Here is a 25000-nt window from a genome sequence, read left to right on the forward strand (position 1 = left end):
TGCAAACGGTGGCTGAACCCTGTCAGAAAGATCAAAAGAATGTAGTACAGTAATGTACACCTTAAAAAGGTTTACAAAAAAGTCCTCGAATGTATATATATATATCTTAGGGAGAACCCACAATAACCATTTTTATCCTTTACATTTTACGAGAAATAATGGCTAATTTACGAAGCGATTTCAAGCAATACAGCATTAATCCTTATCCAATTAACTACCTTAAATAGTGTCCATTTAATATAGGGCACTAAGCTGATTGAAAAACTGTGAACGTTATATACCAAGACATTCTGTAGTGTATTTAGTATCAGCATCGCACCCGTGCGAAGCCGGGGCGAGTCGCTAGTATTAAAATAAAAACGCTATATCTTTACCAGTAGACGCATCAAAAACGACTAGTTTTGGTCCAACTCTGCCCGGCCTCTCGTCATTTGATTCTGCTGTCTGAAAATGTATATCTTATAATGATTTTTCAAATAGCTGATAACCAATAAAACATCTGCCTAGTGCGATTTTATTTATGCAATAATGGTTCCGCAGAAATTATATTAATTATTTATGTATAGTTATATGAACACATTAATAGAATGGTTTTTTACTTTTTTTACTGGTGTTAGGCATGAATCACCGATGACAAAACATAATTCAGTAAGATAAAATCAAGCAAAAATACAGCTACACCATTAATCGATATATTTAATAGCTGATGTTGTAACTAAAGAAGAAAGTGAAATAGGGAAGAAAAGATGTACGAACATTAAAGTATCTCATGGTTGTCGTTGAAATTTGCCTTTGTAAAACGTTTGCGAAATCCCAACAGTTGCTCATTGCGAATTTAAATATTTAATCTACGGACATCATTACAATTTTGCTATATAAACAACGAATAAATTCTTACCTCGGTTGTAACGTTTACGTTGTGTTTCTTAGTCGATTTAATCTTGTAACTGTTTACCTTTGCATCCAATATTTTGGTAAGATTTTCACTTATGTAGTTCACATATTTGCTTCTTCTGAAAGAAAAATATTAGAACAATCGTGTAAGCGAGCTGGGGACTAATTCTACTATCATTTTTTTCGTGATATAGATCTACCTATACCTACCTATGACTGGCGAATAGACCACCTAATTGGTAAGTATTCACCACCGCACATAAGGGGCGTTTAGAAATATTGCTAATGCGCTATCAATATTGGTTTAGTAACCACCGTTTAGTAAAGATCTTAGTAGATATTACCCATTACACTGGTTGACTCACCCTTCAAACCGGCATTCAACAATACTTAGTATTACTGTATGATGGTAGAATATCTGTTAAATGTGTGATACCTACCCAGGCAGACGTAACCAAAGCGTAAATATTCATAAATTGACACTTTTTCGCAATCGAAACCTAATCGTTGTCATTAAGGCGTTTTCCTATTCTAATATAACAATCCAGCTGCGATTCAGTCGAAGTTGGTTCGGTATAGAATCTGGTACGTATCGTTACCGATATAAATTAGTAGAATTGTCCTCAGGTACGAATCAGCTGAGATTGAATTTTCTGAGTAATAGTCGAAGTTCGTAATAGAATCAGGAATATATTTTATCCTTATATATTACTAGAATGGTCTCCCTAATACATACTCGTCATAATCTAAATGCTAAAACATTTAAGTGATCGCTGATAATACACACACGCACACAGAAACACAAAAAAATGCACAAATTAATTTCTATTTATATTCTTTTTTATAAAATTTATTTTAAAGTATTCCTTTCATCGTATGTAATGTTTTTTTTCATATAAATCTACTCAAGACTATGTCTTAATAAATTTATTAGTGAGTGAGGTCACCTGACACACGTACCACCAGTACTGCTGGCAACACTAGGTTGACCAAAATGAGCGCACCTATCTTATAAATATGTTAAATTTTAATAAATATTTTTATCACCGTAATCAACAAACTAAATATGTATTATTATAAAAAGTGTTCTAAACCGATTGTTATTGCGACTAATATTGTATTTTACAGATATAAACGTATAGATTTCGCCTGCGTCTTCGCTCGTGTTTTAGGGATTTGTCGTCTGGTTTTAGGTATCAAAATGTAATGACCTTGCTTGTGGTTCAAGCTTACTTCATACTAAATTATATCGAATTCAATGAGGCATTGAAAGAGTGACAGGCATATATACTTTTGCCTTTATAATGTTAAGTATAGATAAAAGTATAAATGAAGAACCACTTGACGTTTCAGCTCTACGTAGCTAATTTTGATACTTGTAGATCGTAAATCTACTTAAAAAATGAAGTCGGTTATCAATTCGTTTCTGCTATATTTAATTTTGTTAGCTCAGAACTCTGTCATTTATGAATCGTTACGGAAAATACTTTATTCTGCTTAAATCGAAAAACGAAAGTCTTTTTCCATTTAAATTTTTAACGAAAAATACCATCCAAAAGTGTAAAAATTTAGCTGAAAATTGTTTTTATAAGCTGGATTAATATTTATAATTAAATTTCCCAGAGTATTATTTAAAGACAGTTTTTTGTTGTGAAAATTTGATATTATGATAATGTATATATACATAACATATGACTATACTAATAGCATGTAAATTTCGCACTACTGGGCTAAGGTCTCCTCTGCCCTTTTGAGACGAAGGTTTTGATCTTATTCCAAATGCTACAATGGCAGTTTTTTTCTAAATTTAGACACGTACAGGTTTCCTCACGATGTTTTCCTTCACCGCCAAGCACGAGATGAATAATAAACACAAATTAAGTACATGAAAATTCAGTGTTGATTGCCTGAGTTTGAAACAGCAATTCTCCGTCTGACCACTGGACCATCCAGGCTTCTATATTATATAAGTATACACATATAAAACCTCTTTAATGTTTTGTTATACGATTATTTATGTATATAGTTAATGTCTTACTGGGTATGTTTATCCGTATTATCTTTCATCACCAGTTCATTGCCGAAGATCTTCTTGATCATATCATGTACTTCCCCCTTCTCCGCGGAACTGCTACATACCCCGAACATAGAACGGAGTACGTTCATCATCACCGTTCCACTATAAACTGAAAATTTAGGGGTATTTTTATGGTATAGGTTTACGGATAAGTAAACGGGCTACCTAATGGTAAACGGTCACCATCGCCCATAGGCAATGGCGCTGTAAGAAATATTAACCATTCCTTACATCGCCAATGTGCCACCAACAAAAAGGTTATGTCCCTTGTGCCTGTACTTATACTGGCTCACTCACCATTCAAACCAAAACACAACAATACTGAGTATTGCTGTTTGGCGGTAGAATATCTGATAATTGGGTGGTACCTACCCAGACGGGCTTACACAAAGCCCTATCACAAAATTAAGTTTGTTAACGCAAACAAATATCTTAGCACTTGATAGTAATAGGTAGGTTGGAATAGAAGTTATTGAGTTATCAGTTAAGAAATTAACCGTGTCTAATGCTGGTGGTAGTACACGCTTATGTCTTGGAAAGCGCGTGCTCTTTTTAACCCTTTTAATGAGAGAAGAATAAAGAGTACCAGTTGTGTAATGGTGATTATGACTATCCTGGGATATTGCCACCCTGAAGTAACGATATTTATAGAAGAATCGATCGTTCGTCTCAATGTACAATGTTATTTACAGTAATTACGTATTGACGTTACCGCAGTGAAAAAAAGGGATTATTTATTATTATATTTCTGCTTGATTTTTGGGAAACAAAGTGTTGTATATGGTAAAGGTTTGGTTCCTGTTTACAACAATATGTTTGTTGTGGTTCATTTTGATCATTTTTCTATAAGGTTTAGTTTCTTACATTTGATTGCGCAAAATTGACACAAAACCGACTCTGATAACTCTGACTGAATATGGTTTTGTCCGCCTAGTGTTTTTTAAGAAAACGAAGGCGCGTAGGGGGTATTGCACATTCCGTAGCGCCGAAGACTACTTAGTTTCAAAATTGTTGTTTAGTTTCAAAATTTTTGATTTATTTGATAAACAACATTATTTTAGGGTTAGAATTACAATATTTATTTTTACCAATATCTCAGGAAACGAGCATTTTAGGTTAGGTTAGGTCATTATAGCAATATTAAACAAATATTATTTTACGTGGCGCGTTCGCAGAATTTTTGCGGGGTGGCGTTAATAGATAACTTCTTTACGTACTAAAACGAAAAATTAAAAAAAAAAACTCATAGTATATACAATTATAAAGCGCAGATTAAATAAGCCGTATAATCCACGAGAAAATAATTAGTACTGCTATAAAACTTACCGACTTACAAATACACAAAAAATCCTCTACAAAATACGTAGTTATAAAATTAAAACTGTCAGATTAAAACATAATCTCTAAAGAGTTTGTAAACTTTTCACAGGAGATTGTCACACTTGACAGTTGATCTGTTTCATTATGCAGACTCTTTGGTTTGTACGTATGTTGAATATTTAGTACGAAAATCTTGAAATCGACGCCCCTTAACAAAAAGCGGGTAATTGCGAAATTTTAATTTTACTCTAATTTGTTTTTTTTTTAATATCAACTTCGTTACAAATATTATGTGCATTTATTATTAAATATGTAATAATAATATTATAATCTGTAGACTTTGTATATACGTAGTCAACTAGCTTAATTAGCCGTTCAATTGACGGCCTAGCCCCTTTATAAATCAGCGTCGTTCAACTAGCGGCTGAATGATATTCACCCGTAGGGTCTATTACTACATTTAATGAACTGGCTGGCTGACGCTCAGGCCACTTATGCAGTAGGGTGACCATGAGACAAAAAAATATAAGATATCTGTCATTTTTAATTGTTTATATAATTAATATATAATATAACGCATTGTTGTTTTGGTATTAAAGAGATCATATAGCGTAACTTAATAACAAAGTACTCATGTAAATAAATAAAGTATTATTTGTTAACACAAGTTATTCTTCCATGGCATTTCGATCCGCAAAGAACTTTTTTTTTAAAACAAGCGCATCTATTATTGCGACACTGACTCACAGCAGGCTTACAACTACATTTTTGGAATCCCTGGCCACTGAGAGGTGATTGACTTGCCACGGCAATTCTCAAAGAAATTGGACTTTCTGAAATTTCGTCGCCATAGTTTGTGTCTAAATATTGCAAATCTTGTCGTGAAAACCAGTTTTTAATAGTACCATACTTAGTTGCAACTTTATAGACTCCGTTTCTTATATCAACAATTTTTGCGTGAATATATTTGATGTCCAGAGGTCCGCGGTCCATTTTGGGTACGCTTATTAAGACACTTTTACCGATGTTCGACCTGGGTATTTTTTTAATGGTGGCATCAATCATATTTTCGGCTGCCCGTTTAAGTCCTTTATGTGCTGCGTCTCCTTCTACTTTTATATCCGGTTTAACTTGACACATGATGCATACAACTTTGGAGTCGTAATCCTCTTCACCACCAATTATTAGTTTATTGTTGTGTACTGTGTTGCAGGACTCACACTTGTGCGTTTTAGGGGTATCGTTATGGCATACTGCACAAGTAAAGTTTGACTCTATTTTTTCAGTATTCTCTGTAGAGGTTTTCGAACTATTACTATCGTTGTCGTAGTCATTGTTCACAGTGTCAACTGGTTCTCGCTCTATAAAAGTTTTCAATTGCTCATCTCTCTCTGTAGATAAATGTATTGACGTTGGAATATCCGATCCATTTAAATCCGCTTTAGGTTCACGCCCGAATAGAGCTTTATAAGGAGATTTACCAATTATTTGATTTAATGAAGAATTTTTTAAATATTGCACGAAGAAGCAGCCCACAGACCAGTTTGTTGAATTGTTTTCACTCATCCAGGCTCGCAGCATATTCTCGACGACTTGATTAGTTATTTCGACGCTGCCTTGAGTTTGAGAACGACGCGGATTCTCATGAACAATTTTGCAGTCTGGCCACATTGCAACTAATTCTTTTATGATATTTGCAGTGAACTCAACATCATCGGCTGATTGTAAATTGTAGGGTGCACCGAATAATAAAAAAATCTTCATCAGCTCGGCAGCTACCTCAGCAGATCCTTTTGTTTTAAGTGGACGCAGATTTAGAAATTTAGTTACGTTTTCTTGGTAGATTAAAAGCCACTTAAAATCTCCATCAGGGCAAGACTGCAAATCAATAAGGTCAACTTGTCCTCCTAAATTAATATTATTTGAGACGTTTGGTTTCGCCACAATACCTTTGCTTGGAACGTTTCTTTTAGTCTTACATATGGGACAAAGAGAGACAAAAATTTCTACTGCTTTCCTCGGAATATAGTATTTATTTTTTATTTCATACAGTATTTTATCTCGCCCACCATGGCCGCAGGATTCATGGATATCTGATAAGACGTCAAAATATTGTTCTCTGGGTATAATGCGTACCGTAGGATCAGTGACTGTGATTCTTTTAAAAACTAAACAGTCTTCTTTTCCAATTGTCATAGTATCGTATTTGCTCATCCAGTAATAATCCATGGCTGTCCTTCGCTGTCCAGAACCCATGGTCACCTGAGCGTTTCGTATGTCGCTTATAACCTTTGAGATTCTTTCCGATGTCCAAGCTTTTCGATGCGAACCTAGAAAGATAAAACAAATTACTTTAATTGTATTAATTTAGCTGCATAGTTTCAATTCTCAGAACAAAAAATAATTACGAAAAATAAACGTACCTTGATGCTGTTCGTCATATTCAACAAGTTTTCGATTGAATATTTCTTTAAAATTTATACCACTCGAGTCAGTCACAGCTACATTCAAATTATTTTTATCACAACTCTCTACCATTGTAAATAAATATTATATGCGTAAAATCAATCAAACTGCGAGAAACACGAACAATATTGTTGCTTGCTGACGCCATATTGGCAGCGTGCGGCTTTCAGCGCCAGGTGGCAGAAAATGGAACTAAATAAATATGACAAGGCTAGGCGTGCAGTTAAACGTTGTAAAACGTTCTGCGAAACGAGCTGCGGAGTGCAGCGACTTACACTATATACATGTGTTAAAACCTTCTACGAATAGCGCTGCGTTTTTCAATTAATTATAAGTTTTATGGAATATTTTTGAGTGTGTGCAAAACAAAAAGTCTCTCCGTTTAGTAGTACAGATTTATTCGAATGAAGTTCTTTTACGCAGCTACAGTAGAGTGAACTGTCAGAAATCGCCTCGTAAGTATAAATCGTTATACCTACTGCAGGCGACTTTTCCGTCTCATTATTTTCTCTCTGTCTCTTTCTATCGGTATACGGTTTTCCTTTTTTAAAATAACAATTTTATTTCTTCTAATTTAATGATTGTCAAATGTTGTTGATTATTATTTTGTAATTGTTTTTATATTTAATTTTATTGCTATTTTAGTACGTTATATTGCGAAGGTACTTCGTTCCGACTGGGTGTTCCACGATTCCTCTATTTTTTTTCGTGTAGAATTAAAATAAGTAGAAAGCTAACGATATATATTTTCCACGATTTATTTGGAAACTGTTATAACTAACTAAAAACATCATATTATTTGATTTCTATTAACACACATGTTTAGAATTTTTTTTTTTTTTTTGTCATTCATATTAGGGCAAACGTTATGTTTTTATTAAACATATATACTTTTTTTTTATTAGAAACATCTTGACAAACTGGCAAACGTGTAACTTGATGTTAAGTCGCCACCACCTATAGACATGTAAGAAATATTAACCAGCCCTCACGTCGCTAATACCAACTTTGGGAACTAAGTTATGTTCCTTGTGCCTGTAGATACATTGGCTCACTATACTAAGTATTGCTGTTTGGCGGTAGAATATGTGATACCGAATAATAATACGCATGCATCATCAGTAGTTATAATAGTTTATAGTTCACGTAATAAGAATCGAGAGGGCCGAGGTTAGAACACTTGCATCTTAACCGATCATTTCGCGTTAGAGCAACCACCACTGAATTCCCTTGTGCTTAATTTGTATTTAAAATTAATCTCGTGCTTGGCGGCGGATACCTGCATGTTTCTAATTTCGATGAAATCCTGCCACATGTTTAAAAACCAACCCACATTGGAGCAGCATGGAGGATTTAGCTCCAAGCTTTATCGCAGCAGCGGCATAATTACAGACTGTTGATTTACTACAACTTTTCCGTATATTTCCCATAAAATGTTATCGTCCCAAACTGACTTCCATGCAAGTGAAGCCGTGCTTTCAGCTAGTATCTAATTAGGTATAAAATTGTTACGCCTATGAACCCAAGACGACATAATAGTCCGTATCTGAATATTTTTTTCGAATTCCCTTTCACATCGAAAAGAACTTTTTATCGTCCCGAAGGCTTTTGATAAATAAAGAAGGTAGTATATCTCCAAGTAAACGGGTCCGTTCATAAATTTTAACAGACCGTGAAATTATTACGCATCTGCCTTTATTATTCTGGACAATTCGTTGAGTTGTAAGGTGACGCTCAACAAAAGATTACCTATCATATATATTTATAGAAATATAACACAATAAAAATAAAAAGTATGTCTATTCCAATGGAAGAAGGAATAAAAATAAACAAACCTTAGATTAACGTATTATATGTTATTTACTAATAGCTTAGCTTTGTAATACAAGACTATTACACGTAACAACATACATATATCTTCTTCAATATCCGATAATATTTTCTTCGACATTCAAAACGCATTTTTTAGTCGTACAATTTTGGGTATTTGAGGAATTTACAAAAATATGCGAGAGATGCAAGAATGGATGAACGATGAGTGCATAAGTGCAGACGCAAATACATTTGCACTCTATTCTCTCACTCTTAAAGTTCCATGTCACGGCAACCCGACACGATCAGGGATAATTCTACTAACACATAACAGTTACAATACGTTCCCGATTTTGTACCTCAAAGAAAAACGTCAGCTGAATCGTAATTGGGGTGATTCTGCTAATTTCCTCGGACTAATTCAACATCGACCGAACTGCAACTGGGTCGTTGTGTTAGTAGAATAGGAAAACGTTTAAACGGCAATGATTACGTTTCGATTCAATTACGATGAGGTTACAATTTGCTAGTTAGACTTGACCTTAGAGATTTTACGGAGAATATTACGTAGCTCAGTCTCAACGGATTTGTGTGTTATTCGAGACGAGGGCGTTTAGATCCTACCAGCTTCCAAATTTCATGATGTTTCTGAAACTATGTGAACTTAAAAAACAAAACAGTATATTCTTTACCTCAGTATGCATAGTGTAAGAGATCATAAGAGGAATTAATTTAAACACAATAACTGTTTAATACCCTATCAGACTTTTAGTTTCTATTGCATACATTATATATATGTACATCGCTGATTAACTTTGTGTGTTTTTTGTTTGGCCCTTGGAGTAGTGGTGCAAAAAGCTTCATCAAAAGTATAACACCTCGCCTTATTGCCTCCACTGGCGACAGGAGGGCTGGTTAGTTTTTAGCCCAGAGGATCGAAATTGCGATTCAACGGGGAAATGCTGCTAGCATTCTTGCCACCATTCCACGCGGTCAAGATTTATACAGTAACTATTTTTAATTCATATTTGTATATATTTAAGCACTTAATGTTATCAATTTTTAAATAAAATAATTGTCTTACAGTGTAGGTAGAATAATAATAATCGTTACGATTGTCAATCAGATGAACCCTCCGACGACTAATGAACGAATGAACCCCGGCACCCAATAGTGATGTAATGATTGCTCGACGCCTTATACAGGCTGTGCTTCCTAGAACAGCATTTTTATGGTTGGAACTCTCAAGTGAGTATATAACCAACTCTTCCATAACATGGTTTGTTATATAAAATCAACGAAATAATAAATAACTTTAATTTATATTCATGCATTTTTGTGTATGAGTGTGTGTGTGTGGTGTGGTGAAACATTCAATTATTATTTTTGGTTCATCCAGAGATTTCAAACCAGAAATATTACAACACTAATGACTTTTTAGTTGACTGCACACCTTGGGAATGAAATGATCGCCTCCAGGCTGTTTTAAATAACTAAAATATAATTATCATTGTACATGGAAAATGGTTAAAAAAAATAAAAAAAATATATCCCGCTGAGTTTCTTTCGCCGGTTCTTCTCAGGTCCGAGGTGCTAAATTCCGAACCGGTGGTCGATTTTTGACAATCAATAAGCAAGTGTAAACACTTCTATATTGAATAAAGATTTTTGACTTTGACTTTGACTTTGAGGAATTCGAGATCAGTAGCCATCATAACTAGCCAGTGCACTAACGAGGTAGTCATATATTAACATAAATATAATATACATATAAATGACGAATAAAAACGATCTGTACAGACAGTCATTACAATTTACTAGTAAATTAGTAAAAAAATGCTACTGTAAAAGGAGTATACCCAGAAAGGCGGCGTAGAGCGAGCATGACGGCTAAGTGAGCGCCATGCCATTTACCGTCACACCATATAAATCGGTCTAACCCTCAAAACGCGCCAATAGATTTTTCACATCGAAAGTATTACATATAAAAAGTTTTATTAATAATAAATTAACTCATAAATGTCGATATATAGTTGTAGAGATTAATATATCTTTCGTCTTTCTACTTGTAATAAGGAATATTTATAGCGCCCGAGTTACGTGATGTTTGACCTCCGTCGTCCTCACCTGTTTTGAGTCAGATAAAGGACGACATTTAGGCAATATTCTCTGGGTAACCGTTGTTATTTGTGACTTGGGTGTTTATTGTAAAAAGATACAAAATGTTTTCTCACCAACGGAATAAATTCTTAGAGAATTTAATACTTGAAAATGGAACGCGCTTGCATAGACAAATTCGCAACACTCGAAAAATATATTAGAGTTGTTTTTTTTTAATAAAAATTTATATATGCCAGTGCGGAAGCAATTTCATTTGTTTATTTATTGAATAGTTAACTAGTCATTTCATAACTAACTTTTAATTTCCCATAATTAGTCCAAATAATATAGACCTTTGCTAAACAAAAAAAAATAACTATGTTAAATTTTGTATGAAACATTGGAATTTTTTTAAACGTATATATTCAAAGTGTTTATATTCAAAATATATTTTTAATATTGGGGTGAGGGGTGTTACCATTCGACCGACGTCGTTTTTAGAAAAATATCTCATTAAGAATATTTTATTTTTAAATAACCAAACTTGTCACTAGTCACATACGACACAGATAACGTTTTTCGACAATTTAAAAATATTATTAAGACCAAATTAATCAATAAATCTTATTATTAATTAAAATAATACTGTTTGGCTTAAGACGCCTGGATTTAGATTTAGGTTTTAACGCAGGACTAATTAAACAATAATTTGAAAATTTAACATCATTCTAAGTCTAGTTATTTAAAAGAGCAACTATGCGAGTTACTCGATGGTTCCTTATTTCAATATTGCTTTATTGTAAAGTTTACTTGAAAAAAATATGTTGATTGATGATGATGAATGAATAATGAATGAAATGAATTTACTTGTAGGCTATTATTTAGTATTAGACATAATTACAAAAAACTAAGTACCGTTATATTTAAAGATAACTCTTTAAGTTAACACCTTTCAAAAACATAATTATAATCAATATATTTTTACCGGTTTTGGTTACAGTTACGAAAATTATTTTGTTTCGGATATCCGATAGTTTCGGTTGCCGTTCCATGGTTACCTTCTGTTAACAATTTTATTTATATTAGTTTATTAATACAGATAGATAGATGATACGAATTTAATTCATATATTAGTTTTTAGTTCTAGAGATTTTGGTGTAATCTTGTGAGACAGTGATTTATATTTAGTAACTGGCTTGTCTACCTTAATAAGAGTGCTCTCATTAATTCAATATAAACAGAGAAATTGTACTACGGTTATATTTCATCATGGTAATAATTTTTTTTGGTCGGAGAGACTTGTAAACAATTCTAACCGCAATAACAAGAATACATTCGGTCGCTGATAATAAAATTGTTTACATCAAACCCGTTTTATTGGATCTATTTATTATATGTATTTATCGAAACAGGACAACTTTTTCTTTACATTTTCTAGGTCAAATTGCGTAATATTTTTTTTGTATGTCTTAAGCTGACATTGTCGCAAATGAAAAGGCTACAATTGCATCGGCTTGAGGCTAACCTGTTCGATTGAGTCAAAAGTAAGGAAGAAAGACATTAGTCCTGCCTGTGATGTATCTGTTCTGTAGTGCTTTATTTCCGTTTAATACAGCTCTGATATTAATATAATAATGATATTGCTTAGTTGTCAACAAAATATACTTTTATTGTAATTTATTAAACCGCATACTCACAAATCGATTTAAGTAAAACGACTGCTGAATCTAAAGTAAATTCAATCGTCTGAACATACTTTAATTTAAAGATACCATCTTCTACTTTTGTTAATACTAGTTTAATTTAATTCAAATGTCTACCTATCTGCGTTCATTTCTATAAGTATAATATACCGTGGAAGCAGTGCGATTGATTTTATTGTTTTTATATGCGTTTTAATTAATAAAATAGCTTTTATTTTTTATTACATTATTTTTAATTACAGATTGAATATTTTTGGGTGCGATTACAGGATTGAATTTTAGGTTACAAGGTTGGATTTTACCGTATCATTATGTACCGTCAAGGATATAATTCTATATTTCTAACGCAAAAAGATTTCATTTACGCTGCAAAGGTAAATTCAGATTTCAGAACCCTGATAACAGAAACAGAAACATTTAATTTATGTTTTAATTAAGTGCAATTTTGTTTTGTTCCTATTAAGTTAAACCACTTGTTTTTTTTTTAAATGTATTTTACAATTAGTACCAGGACAACAGAAGCAATGTAGAGAGTTTATTTATGTTTTTGTTAACTGTGTTTTGTTTTGTTTCCTTTAACTTTAACCCTCGTGTTTCTTTTTTTTAAAATCAAATATACAATTAGTACCAGGAGGACAGAAACAATGAAGAGAGGTTATTTATGTTTTTATTAAGTTCTTGTTTTTTTTCTTTTAGCTTTAACTCTCGTATTTGTTTTATTTTTAAATCAAATTTGCAATTGGTACCAGGACAACAGAAGCAGTATAGAGAGCTTATTTATGTTTTAATTAAACACGAAATAGTTAGTGACCAAATGTCACCAAATCTAATAATTTAGACTACCCGTAACCGCAGGGAGCGAAGGTCAGAATTCCCTACCGTAATTAAAACCGCATTGCTACAACTCCGCAGTCGAGAGAGGGTTTTGATTGTTAGTTTCAGGTCGTTTAATTATTCTGCCTTCAAATTATATAAAACCTCAAACTTTTTCGTCATCATTTGAATATATATTTGACAACGTTTTTACAGATGTTTTGACAGATACACACAGATACACACATAATAGACATATCTGATGTATCTTTTATATATCTTAGTGTAGTAATTGTTTTTATTTCTTTTTGTCCTGAATTTTGGACATGAAGTCACTTTAATGTGAATTCTACGTTTTGTTAAGGTTGGTTTGATTAAAGAAAGCATTTAAACATCAAAAAAGGCTAACAATATTTTTTTCAACGTTTGTTTATGGGATAAATCTATTTATCTAATTTGTTTATGCTCGTCATATGTATTCTGTACACATTGTGTAGGAAACGATATTCTGAAGGTCACGGGATATTTAAAGTGATAAAACTCATATTTCACGGCTTCCGGTTTGAAACGACTTGACGCTAAATTTAAATTGCAATCAAAAAAACGTTGTCTATGTTTACGTAACCTACACACACACAAACAAACTACAGTTATTACGTCACTGTCCCATTCCTCTGTCTGTGTGCTAATACGATTGGGTTTATTTGTGAAGCTGATTAATGTTTCTTAGTATCTGTTATGAGTTGAGAGTTATACCCTCGTACCTTGGAAAGTAAATCTGCTGATCCAGAGCTTGATCTCTCTCACATCGAATGTCTCACCTATGGAAAATAAATAAAGAACCAGCTAAAACATATAGTATATATTAACTAATATTATAAATGCGAAAGTTATTATTTTTTTTGTATAATGGAGGACGAGAAAATTTGCCCCCTGGTTGTAAGTGGTCACCACCGCTGAAAGACATTGGCGCTGTAAGAAATATCCCATATACCCAGGGATGGTCCCTTACATCGTCATTAATATGTTATGTTCCTTGTGCCTGTAGTTACTGGCTTACTCAATCTTCAAACCGGAGCACAACAATACTGAATACTGGTGTTTGGTAGTAGAGATTATGGAAGATTGATGGTATTTATCCCGATAGGCTTGCAAAAAATCTTACCATCAAGTAATCAAATAGTGATCACCATAAAAACATACACGTTGTCAGAGGTGCAGAGAATGACATCGAGTACATAACACTTGCCTTTTAATATATACATATACATATAAATCACCGTAGAATTGTAAATACCTATAGATTCTAATCTATCTCGCGAGATTGTAAGCTGTAGAAATATTGTGAACGGTGATTTAACTCAAAATTAAACGTCAAAACTTTAGATAGTTTATTATATTTCGGTTAGGTTAGGTTAGACTTTTTATAATTTAACCTTAATTAGATTAGTAGATTATAATCTACCGAAAATTAATGCGTTAAATTGTAAGCATTATGTTACGGTTCACAATCCTTCAGCAGTTTATAATCTCGCGAGATAGATTATAATCCGAATTTACGGTGAAATATATCTACATTTTTTATACATGACTATGTATAAATAAAAGCATTTTTGTAACCTGAAATATTGTATATCCGTAACATTAATCCTCTGAATTACGGCGACAATTAAATAAACGTAAAATTATTACTTTATTTAGTGAGAAAGTTTCAACGCTCTGGATTCTCAGGGCTGGCCAAAACATCGTCGGTCTAAAATATATATTTACAACCTGCTCTATACACATATGTAAAGCAGTTTGCGAGTTTTTAATGTTGTAAATGTATGGCTGTGTGACAAATATTTTATGAGCCGTACAATTGAAAGTTCTTAAAATAGTTTTGATTTGTGGAATGATCTAAGTTCGGCCGTTATATGTTGTGTGTGTGTGTGACTGTAGTCAATTTGTTTGTGTAAGTGTACGAATTATTAAATCTAGCAGTTAATTGTATGAGCTCAAAAATATCTTCGAATTTGACTCAACTTTTTCTATTATAAAAAGTAAAAGTGATATATCGTGGGATACCTGATTCGAACAAGGTTGCTTTTGCTGTATATTACGAATTAAATAACCGACAATGGAATAAATTAAAAACCTTTGAGTATTAAGTGATAAGAAACAAAAGTGGTTTTAAAAGTCTCGCGTGTATTGAAACAATAAAATAAAAATATAAATCATTTTGTGTAAACCCATATAAAACAGAAAGAGACAAAGAAACTGAAAGACAGGGTCACTTGGTGAGGAAATAACGCTTTTTCCTGACGTGACGATATCTGCCCATTCGCTCTACTGTAAAAGAACTTCGTTCCAAAAAAATCTTCGGCATTGAAATAGAATGCTGAAGATTATTTAAACTTCATTAAATAAATAAATAAATAATAATAAATAAATATTGGACAACGTCACATACATTACTCTGATCCCAATGTAAGTAGCTAAAGCACTTGTGTTATGGAAAATCAAAAGTAACGACGGTACCACAAACACCCAGACCCAAGACAACATAGAAAATTAATGATCTTTTTCTAAAAAACGATGCAACGTTTTAATACAAAATAGATATATTAAAAATCGCCTTATTTATATAACCGTTAAGTTTTATAAAAAAAAATAATCCTTTTCGCATCATGGAAAATCAGTCAGCGGAACGTTTTTGGGGCAGCCCTCGTTTATATCCATGAGACCATCAAAACAAAAACAATAAAAATAGTCTGAGCTAAGTTAGCTATATTTCTGGTTATGTCATTGTTCTGTTTGTCTGTCCTACGCATACATTGGGATTATATCACCTCTTCGGTTTGCTCTTGGGTTGTTGTTGCTGAATATGTACTAAGATCGAATCAAAATAAAGTTTTATGGACTGAGATATTAGATATTGTGGATTTGAATTCGGTCAATGCATGGATCTTATTTATCTTGTCCGCGACAAAGGAATTTTTTGTTGAATTGTTTGAGCAAATCTGTTTTTTATTGTTTGGCCCCAATGGGCAACCTGTTGAGTGGTAACCATCACCCATAGATGTTAGTGCTGTAAGATATATTAACAGTTTCTCAAATAAGTGCGTCATCAACTTTGGAAACTAAGGTAGTATGTCCCTTATGCCTGTAGTTTCACTGGCTCATCTATCCTTCAAACCGGAACTTAACAATACTAAGTATTTTTGACGGTAGCATAATTCAGAAAATTGAATTAAATGAATTTTTATATAGTGAATATTAAAGTATCCTGTCCTCTTTTGGAAGATAATTTATTTGTATGTGTTTTGACATTATAGTTCACAAATGTATCTGCAAGTACACTCTCTATCAATTCATTTTTGTAATCCGATGGGATGGCAAGCGCAGGACCAGACTTTCGAGATACGGTAGTACACTTCTAACTTCCAGGCTCAGAGCTGGCAGGGCTTTTTCCACCAATCAATTTTTAACCAATTTAGTCTGACCTTGGGTTTAAATCCAAGACCACGGGATCCGCAACCTTATAAGCTAGTCATAAGACCAACGAGGCAGTTCAACATTTTTCTATAAAAAGGTTCGTGCGTTTAGTAACAAACATCTAAATATATCATTCGTATTCAATATTAGTAACACGTCAGTGCACGTGACAGAAGTTTCATTTTGTAACGACGATGGAACTTTGCACTCAAATTAAACTTTGAAATTTCACTCGCATCGTGTCTTAAGAGTTAAAGAAAAATACTCACCACTAAAGTGGAACAGTGCCGAGGATAAAACTTCGTAACCTTTTCTCCTAATGGGTAATGTCCTTGTAAAGGATCAACGATACTTAAATATTGAAAGCATTTTAGATTATAGCCCAACCTTATCCTTGATATGTACAAATTCTATGTATATCTTTGTCTTTCTATTTTAAGGTAGCACTCTCGTCATCCTTGTAGCTTTATAAAAAATTTAACTTAAAGAATTACGTCTATTGTTATAAGAATATTATTAATATTGGGTACTTTTTACAATGTAAGTTATGAGTTGATAAATTTTGGGTTTTTTTTTTAAGACGCTAATAGAGAAAAGTCTGCAACATACAGGAATATGATTTTTTAACGAGGCGTGGACGGATGGCCAATTCCGAACCTACGAGGAATAGCCAGTAGTAGGCTTGACGTGATTTTGATAAAACTATAACAGAATGATTACATTTTTGTGATATTCTTAAAATAAAGTCGTGAAATAAAACAATTAAGTCTCCGCTTAAAGTGAATTCAAAAACAGTGAATATTACAATGATATTATGTTAATGTATTCATGAGAGTGGTCATAACAGCCCCATAACCCACCACAGCGAGATCTGCACTGCAGTACAAAGCGAGCATTTAATCTTTTTACGACTTAATTTGATATTATCAGGTTTAAATTCACCGAGGTTACTTCGAGAGGATTTTTTTTAATTTTATTTCAATTTCTTTCTTTCTCTGAAGACTTGCGTTCGTGCTAGGTTGTATATTTTATATTCATTGGATAGAAGAACGAGCAAATGGGTCAATTGATAATAAGTGGTCACCAGCTTATTAGAATTTACATTTACATTACATTAGCAGTCTGTAAATTTCCCACTGCTGGGCTAAGGCCTCCTCTCCCTTTGAGAAGGTTTGGAGCATTTTCTACCACGCTGCTCCAATGGCAGAATTTCGTTGAAATTAGACACATGCAGGTTTCCTCATGATGTTTTCCTTCACCGCAGAGCACGATATTAATTATAAACATAAATTATCCACATGAAAATTCAGTGGTGCCTGCCTGGGTTTGAACCCGATATCATCGGTTAAGATGCACGCATTCTAACCACTGGGCCATCTCGGCTCTCAAGAAATATTAACAATTCTTTACAATTAACCTTGAAAACTAAAATATATATTTCGTCACTTACCCACCCTTCATACTGAAGCACGTAATATTACATATTTTGTGTACTACAGTATCGTTGCTTAGTGGTAGAATATATGATGGCACTGATTAGCAGATGGTATCTACCCAGACAGTCTTGCACAGCCCTATCAACAAGTTAAAAATTTTGTAATGCAACCTTTGCTTTTCTATACTTTCCATGTACATAAATCATTTAAATTGCCCGAGTATATATGTATATAAGAGCCGAGATGACCCAGTGGTTAGAACGCGCGCATCTTAACCGATGATTTCGGGTTCAAACCCAGGCAGGCACCACTGAATTTACATGTGCTTAATTTGTTTATAATTCATCTCGTGCTCGGCGGTGAAGGAAAACATCGTGAGGAAACCTGGATGTGTCCAATTTCAACGAAATTCTGCCACATGTGTATTCCACCAACCCGCATTGGAGCAGCGTGGTGGAATATGCTCCATACCTTCTCCTCAACGGGAGAGGAGGCCTTAGCCCAGCAGTGGGAAATTTACAGGCTGATTATGTTATGTCATGTTATATATGTATATGATGAATTTCTATCCTTGTACAGAACCCTTTTTCTTTAAATAGGTCAATTTGAACAAAATCACATTGAAAAGGTCGATTAACTCGAGCAACTTTGCATAACAGAAAAATCAACAAAATATATTCACATGTTTAGGTTATAGAGTGTAACATATGTACATACACATAATAAAATAACTCCCGAACAAACTTTCATCACAGATAAATGTAGCAATTAAATATAATAAATTTATGACCTCTATATAAACAGATTGCGTAAGATAAATCGAATCGATGAACAATTTTAGAATCTGTTACGTTCACAGTTTTGTAAACAACGTACAGTGTATGATTATAAACACTCGTTTCTATTCGATTACAAACACACTCGATACATTAACGATTATTCGAATATAGAATCCTTTTATTGCTCGAATCGAACTTGTTAAACAACCCTACACGATCGATTTGCAATTCGATGACGATAAAACGTAAAATTAATAATGTATTTCGGTTTTGTTTAAGTGTTTCGTTTTTTTTTTTACGATTATTGTTTTGTATCGTATTTATCCGTTAATTGTTAATATTTGATTTTGAGATTAGTTCTATTATAAACCATTTGAAAATGGCTTCGCCCGTGAAATTTTTCGGCGGCAAAAATGTTCAGCTATTGTTTGTAACGACTGATTATTTTAAACTACTACTTACTATTCGAAGTTATGTCCGTATTTATTAGCGGCGTATATGTGGGAGATAATATTTTTAATCAAGTTCCGGTCTTATAACACAGTTGTGTAATTGACTCAAATGACAAGTCTTTATAAGAAGCTCGACAGATGTCAACAGATCAGAAGTGGTTCAGTGTTGAACACGGCACTATCGGTGCTCTGAACTGTTTATTTGGTAATAATCCAGGTGAGCGTATCGTTGTATTTATTCTGTAATAATGTAGTTTAACTTAATTGTTTTATATGGAATTCATTGTAATCAGTGATTAGAAAGAAGTAATTATCTGCTATTATATTTAAAGCCTTTTCAGCATCATCGTAATTGTCGGTCATCTTCGAGTAGGCGTGGATTATCGGGTAAGGAGACGGTACCACAATTTAATTTACACAATCTTATAATAATTATAGCTAACTTTGAATCAGAACTTAACGTCCACCGAGCACGTGAATCCGAGCGGACTTTGCGACGAACCAAGACTCACTGTCGCTTTTCACCCCATGGCCGCCCCTCCAGTCCTCGGTGTTCGTTATGTATATTGATGTTTGACAGATCACGTGATAAGAGGCGGATATGCCGACATATTAAATATATTTTGTTTACTTATAAATTGGTTTTACTATTTATTTTGCCTTCCGTTCTCACATATAAATAGTTATCTGGCTCTTAAGGTGAAAGAAGACGTCGTGAGGAATTCTTCTTGCGTCGAACCAACGTTCTAACTCTTTCCTGCACTGGGCGAGCGTGGTGGACTATGCTTAACTATTCTCATTCTTATTAAAAAGCTGACATTATTATTATTTGGGGTCAGCTTCTGTTAATTCATACGCTTGGAGTTCAGAATTCAGTCCTGTGAGAAATTAAAATTGCCAGTAGTAAACGTATCTATATATTCAAATTTAATACACTTCTATAGATGACATTATATGATTTATGATTCGGTAGGACCTACGAGTAAGTTTGGGTACTTGATACTCTTGAATCGACATAAAAAGCAAGCCAGACCGACGAGGCAGTCGAACGACGAAGAACAAGTTGAAAAATAAAACAAAGAAACTTGAAATTCAGAGGAGACCTTCCATTCGTAATGTTGAGGTAGTGTTTTGCTCCGATTGAGGATTTTTCGAAATTTTAATTTCAGCGGACGTCCCGTAATTTTTCACCCAGTTAACTTATAAAAAATATTTAATGTTATTTGAAATTAAACGTGTACCGACTCAATCCTAAAAAGGATCTCTTTCAGTCGGTTTATATTACTGGGTTAATATTCTTTAGATTTAACATTTGATATGTAATTGACATAACTATTGGCTCACCATAAAAATATCGCCATAAATATGCCGTGGTTGCGCTCCCGTGAGAGGGTGGTGTGGTGTCATGTAGTTCGGTTAATTAGTTAAGCAAAAATCACAACGTCTCTCACAACGTCCTCCCTCCAGACGTCGACGGTGGCCTAAGCCGAGGTCCGGCCTCACAGGAAGCGCCCTTAGGATGCGCGTATTCTGATAGCCCTTCAGTGGGCTCTCAACATCCGGCAGAGTCTTCCGCGACTCGCCCACCAGCCCGGTGACGCTGTAGAGGCCTCTCTGGCCAACACAAACTGTCCATTCGAAAAAAAAGCGACTATTTGTACATCTTCCCTAGCTTTAGTTATTACTGTTTTTTGTACAATATGGTGTAGAATAGTAGATAATTATTATTAATAAATAGTAAACGTTGGTTTGGTTGCAAATTATTAAAATATAGATTTTAAACATTCAATCACACACACATATATTTATATATATGTAATTGAATGCTTAAGGTCGGAATCCGTCCGGTCCTCTTTGCTGCGTTTTCTTTGAAGTCTTTGTTTGAATGCGGGTTCTACTAAAAAATTCACACGCCCCTTGCAGTTTTCTCAATGTGATTTATTTCCAAGAATCGGACAAATTGTTAGAAGTTTAACACTTCAAATACTTAATACATTGGAATAATAGTTTGTCTTTTTTAATAATTTCAAGGTCAGTCATTTGAATTCTGATGGTGTATATTACCCACATATTTTATTTATATTTTGAGCACCTGCGTGGTCGAGTTGTGTGTACACAGGTTTTCATGGGTACGCCGCTCCGAGGTCCCGGGTTCGATTCCCGGCCGAGTCGATGTAGAGAAAGTTCATTAGTTTTCTATGTTGTCTTGGGTCTGGGTGTATGTGGTGCCGTCGTTACTTCTGATTTTCCATAACACAAGTGCTTTAGCTACTTACGTTTGGATCAGAGTAATGTATGTGATGTTGTCCAGTATTTATTTATTTATATCCTATCGGTGTAAGAGATACGAAACACTGCTCACGTTATCAATCACAATGTGCCGACAAGTTACTACAGGCACAAGGGACATAACATCTTAGTTTCCAAGGTTGGTGCCGCATTGACAATATAAGGAATGCTCATTATTTCTTACAGCGACATCGTGTATGGGCGATGGCGACCACTCACCATTATGTCCATTCGCTCGTCCGCCCAACTATGACATGAAAAACTCAATCATGGGATCTAAATTGTTTTTTTCTTTGTATTCGTAATTACACTGGCTCACTCAAATTGTCAAATAACAATACAACGGCGACCTCCATGGTCGAGAAGTGTGTACACCGGTTTTCATAGGTACGCCGCTCCGAGGTCCCGGGTTCGATTCCCGGCCGAGTCGATGTAGAAAAAGATCATTAGTTTTCTATGTTGTCTTGGGTCTGGGTGTTTGTGGTAACGTCGTTACTTCTGATTTTCCATAACACAAGTGCTTTAGCTACTTACATTTGGATCAGAGTAATGTATGTGATGTTGTCCAATATTTATATAAAAAAAAAATATTTATACAAAAAATACAAAGTATTGCTATTAAATAAGTAAATAACTGCTAAAGATATAATAGCCCTGAGCCACAATGCCTCACCGCTAGTAAAATGTTTCAAGGAGTGTTTGAAACATCAGCGTTTTCTTGACATAAATAAAACGTAAACGAGATCTCTGAAGTATCTGACCTAGAATCGATACTTCTCCTTCAGATCGAAGAACATTAAAAATGTATGCTTTTAAAAATAAATGATTCTTAGGAAGAAATCACCAAAATATTGACGAAGATCGAGTATCGATTATTACATCATAAAGATCAAAGGATGAGTGTTCGATCAAAGTGAATTTATTTTTGCCGCCATCTGCTTAGTGTGAAACGTAAATAACAGTTCGGCGCCACACATTCGCGCAAATATTCACAAACTTTGTTAACTTTGTACGGAACCTTGTTATTTGGTAATACTCTTTGAGTAAAGCTTCTTGGAAATTGTTAATACACTTATCATCGTCAGCATTCATCTGATATCATTGATTCGAGAATTATTACAAGGAATACCTTGTACTCTAGGATGACATATATTTACATGCAATTTATTGGCTAACCCCCAATGCTTGTTGGATACATTGTGTACAAGGTTGTATACACAATTGCATGTGTCTGATTATTATATCTAACCCTTGTTGGTTTCCTCACGATTTTTCCTACACATTAGACCACTAAGCAATAATTAAGCGTATGAAAACTAAGCGGAACTTGCACAGCTAGCTTCTGGGCGATCTCAGCTCAAAGTATAATTTCATAAATATTTCAGTATTATTTTAAAAATTCCAATAATCGTGACCAAATGTCTAACTTATGAATTAGTCGTTTCCTCGCTTTCTCAAATCCAACCCTAAATAATTCTATTTATAGTTCGACGAATGTGTGGCTTTGGATTTAAGCGCAATGTATCGAAACGTCGTCAGGAAATATGTTTAAATCATAAAATTTTTCGCTCGTGACCAATTTAAATAAACATGCAAAATGTATTTCTACATTGCTGAAAAATCTAGGAATTGGTATCAAAAGTTTGTATATCTTTAAATATTCGAGTATAGTCGTCAGTGTGTCTATTTGTGATCGTGTTACTCCTTAACAACTTGACCGATTAAGGTCATTACCACACAATATTTTCTGTTAAGACAGTTCTATATATATTATTTCTGGATAAAAATGTCCCATATCAGAAAAAGAAATAGTATGATCACATGAATTAACTCTATTTAAAGCTATAAGTGGTTTACCCCCACAAATTTATAACATTACCTATAGCGCACAAACCGTCAGCCCCACTTCCCCTCGCGATTGGTGAATTAAAATAGCATATGTCCCGGGACTCAAACTATCTCTAAACGAAATTTCATCGAAATCGGTTCAGCGGTTTAAGAGTGAAGAGGTAGCAGACAGAGATACTTTCACATTTATAATATTAGTGGAGATTCACGCTGTATCTTTTGGTATACGTTAGTACGTTGATCCGAGCCGAGATGGCCCAGTGGTTAGAAGGCGTGCATCTTAACCGATGATTTCGGGTTCAAACTCAGGCAGGCACTACTGAATTTACATCAGCTTAATTTGTTTATAATTCATCTCGTGCTCGGCGGTGAAGGAAAACATCGTGAGGAAACCTGCATGTGTCTAATTTCAACGAAATTCTGCCACATGTGTATTCCACCAAAACGCATTGGAGCAGCGTGGTGGAATATGCTCCATACCTTCTCCTCAACGGGAGAGGAGGCCTTAGCCCAGCAGTGGGAAATTTACAGGCTGATTATGTTATTATGTAGTACGTTGGTTTGGAAGTTTGGCATTACAAAACAACGTATCCTCATTATTAAGAACAGGTTAATAATGTCCTACTAGTGATGAAAACAGATTATACATATTAAAAGCTATATTATAATTTTTTTCCATGAAAATTTAGACGAAGTAAAAAATTCAATTATTAAACTCGGTTTAGTCTGCTTTACTTAGATTTATACCATTTGGTATAGTTATTTTAATGTAAAGAAGATGCCTTAGCGATTGTGCTTAATTAGAAAAAAAAAAAAAAACAAAATTGTCAAACTTTAAAAATTTGGTGAATAAACTAAGTTTTAAAAAAAAACCTAATGTGGACCTCGATTTAATCAAGCACTTGATTAATTGTTTAAGAAGTTAATGGTATCATTTGTACCTACAGAAAACTTGCCAAAGATTATGAACATACATACCGTACAAATATACGTGAGCACACACAAGCATACACGATAAATATGTACAATTTTCGAAGCAACAAAGACTTTCAAAGCCCGTGCTGAGCTGAAAATTTGAATACAACTTTTCAAAATCGAACTTTCAGATACTTATAACTCAATAACTAGGTTGTCAATAATATAAATTTTCGTTTTCATAAACAAACACACCCGAACTAGCAACGGTTAAATTGTTAATATAGATTTTGAATTAAATATCTCTGATCGTCGTGAGATGAACATTTCGATATTTGATTAGTGCTTAGACTATGATAATAATGTTTCCCTGCTTGATTTCGGGCTGTGGCAAACTTCTATTCTCAAGGGAAACTTGCCATTTGCGCGAGACATCATATTAATACATTAATGTGCGTTTGAATACAGGTGCACTTTCTATGTAATCATGTTCATTTTCCGATGGGACGGGTTTCTGACATGACATTTCAAGTTCAGGATAAATGGCTTCACGGACTATCCCTGGCACGGGAGCTTAAACGTTGTCTACTTCCAGATTCCAGACTGCTACTGAAAATGT

General features: G+C 34.0%; 2 protein-coding genes across 2 annotated transcripts in view; both read right to left on the bottom strand.

Moving 5' to 3' along the window:
- Positions 1-3063, bottom strand: part of LOC113393642 (E3 ubiquitin-protein ligase RNF123-like) — a 53836-nt gene extending 50773 nt beyond the window's left edge. Inside the window, exons 1-3 of the mRNA XM_064219001.1 lie at positions 2933-3063; positions 899-1013; positions 375-444 (exon numbers count right to left, since the gene is read on the bottom strand). Coding sequence (XP_064075071.1) covers positions 375-444; positions 899-1013; positions 2933-3063 — 316 coding nt within the window. The remainder of the gene's footprint in view (positions 1-374; positions 445-898; positions 1014-2932) is intronic.
- Eif2alpha (eukaryotic translation initiation factor 2 subunit alpha) overlaps positions 1-25000 on the bottom strand; it is a 196214-nt gene that overhangs the window by 76723 nt on the left and 94491 nt on the right. The window lies entirely within an intron of this gene.

The sequence above is a fragment of the Vanessa tameamea genome, chromosome 25 (genome assembly GCF_037043105.1).
Source record: "Vanessa tameamea isolate UH-Manoa-2023 chromosome 25, ilVanTame1 primary haplotype, whole genome shotgun sequence".
In the NCBI taxonomy this organism is placed as follows: Eukaryota; Metazoa; Arthropoda; class Insecta; order Lepidoptera; family Nymphalidae; genus Vanessa; species Vanessa tameamea.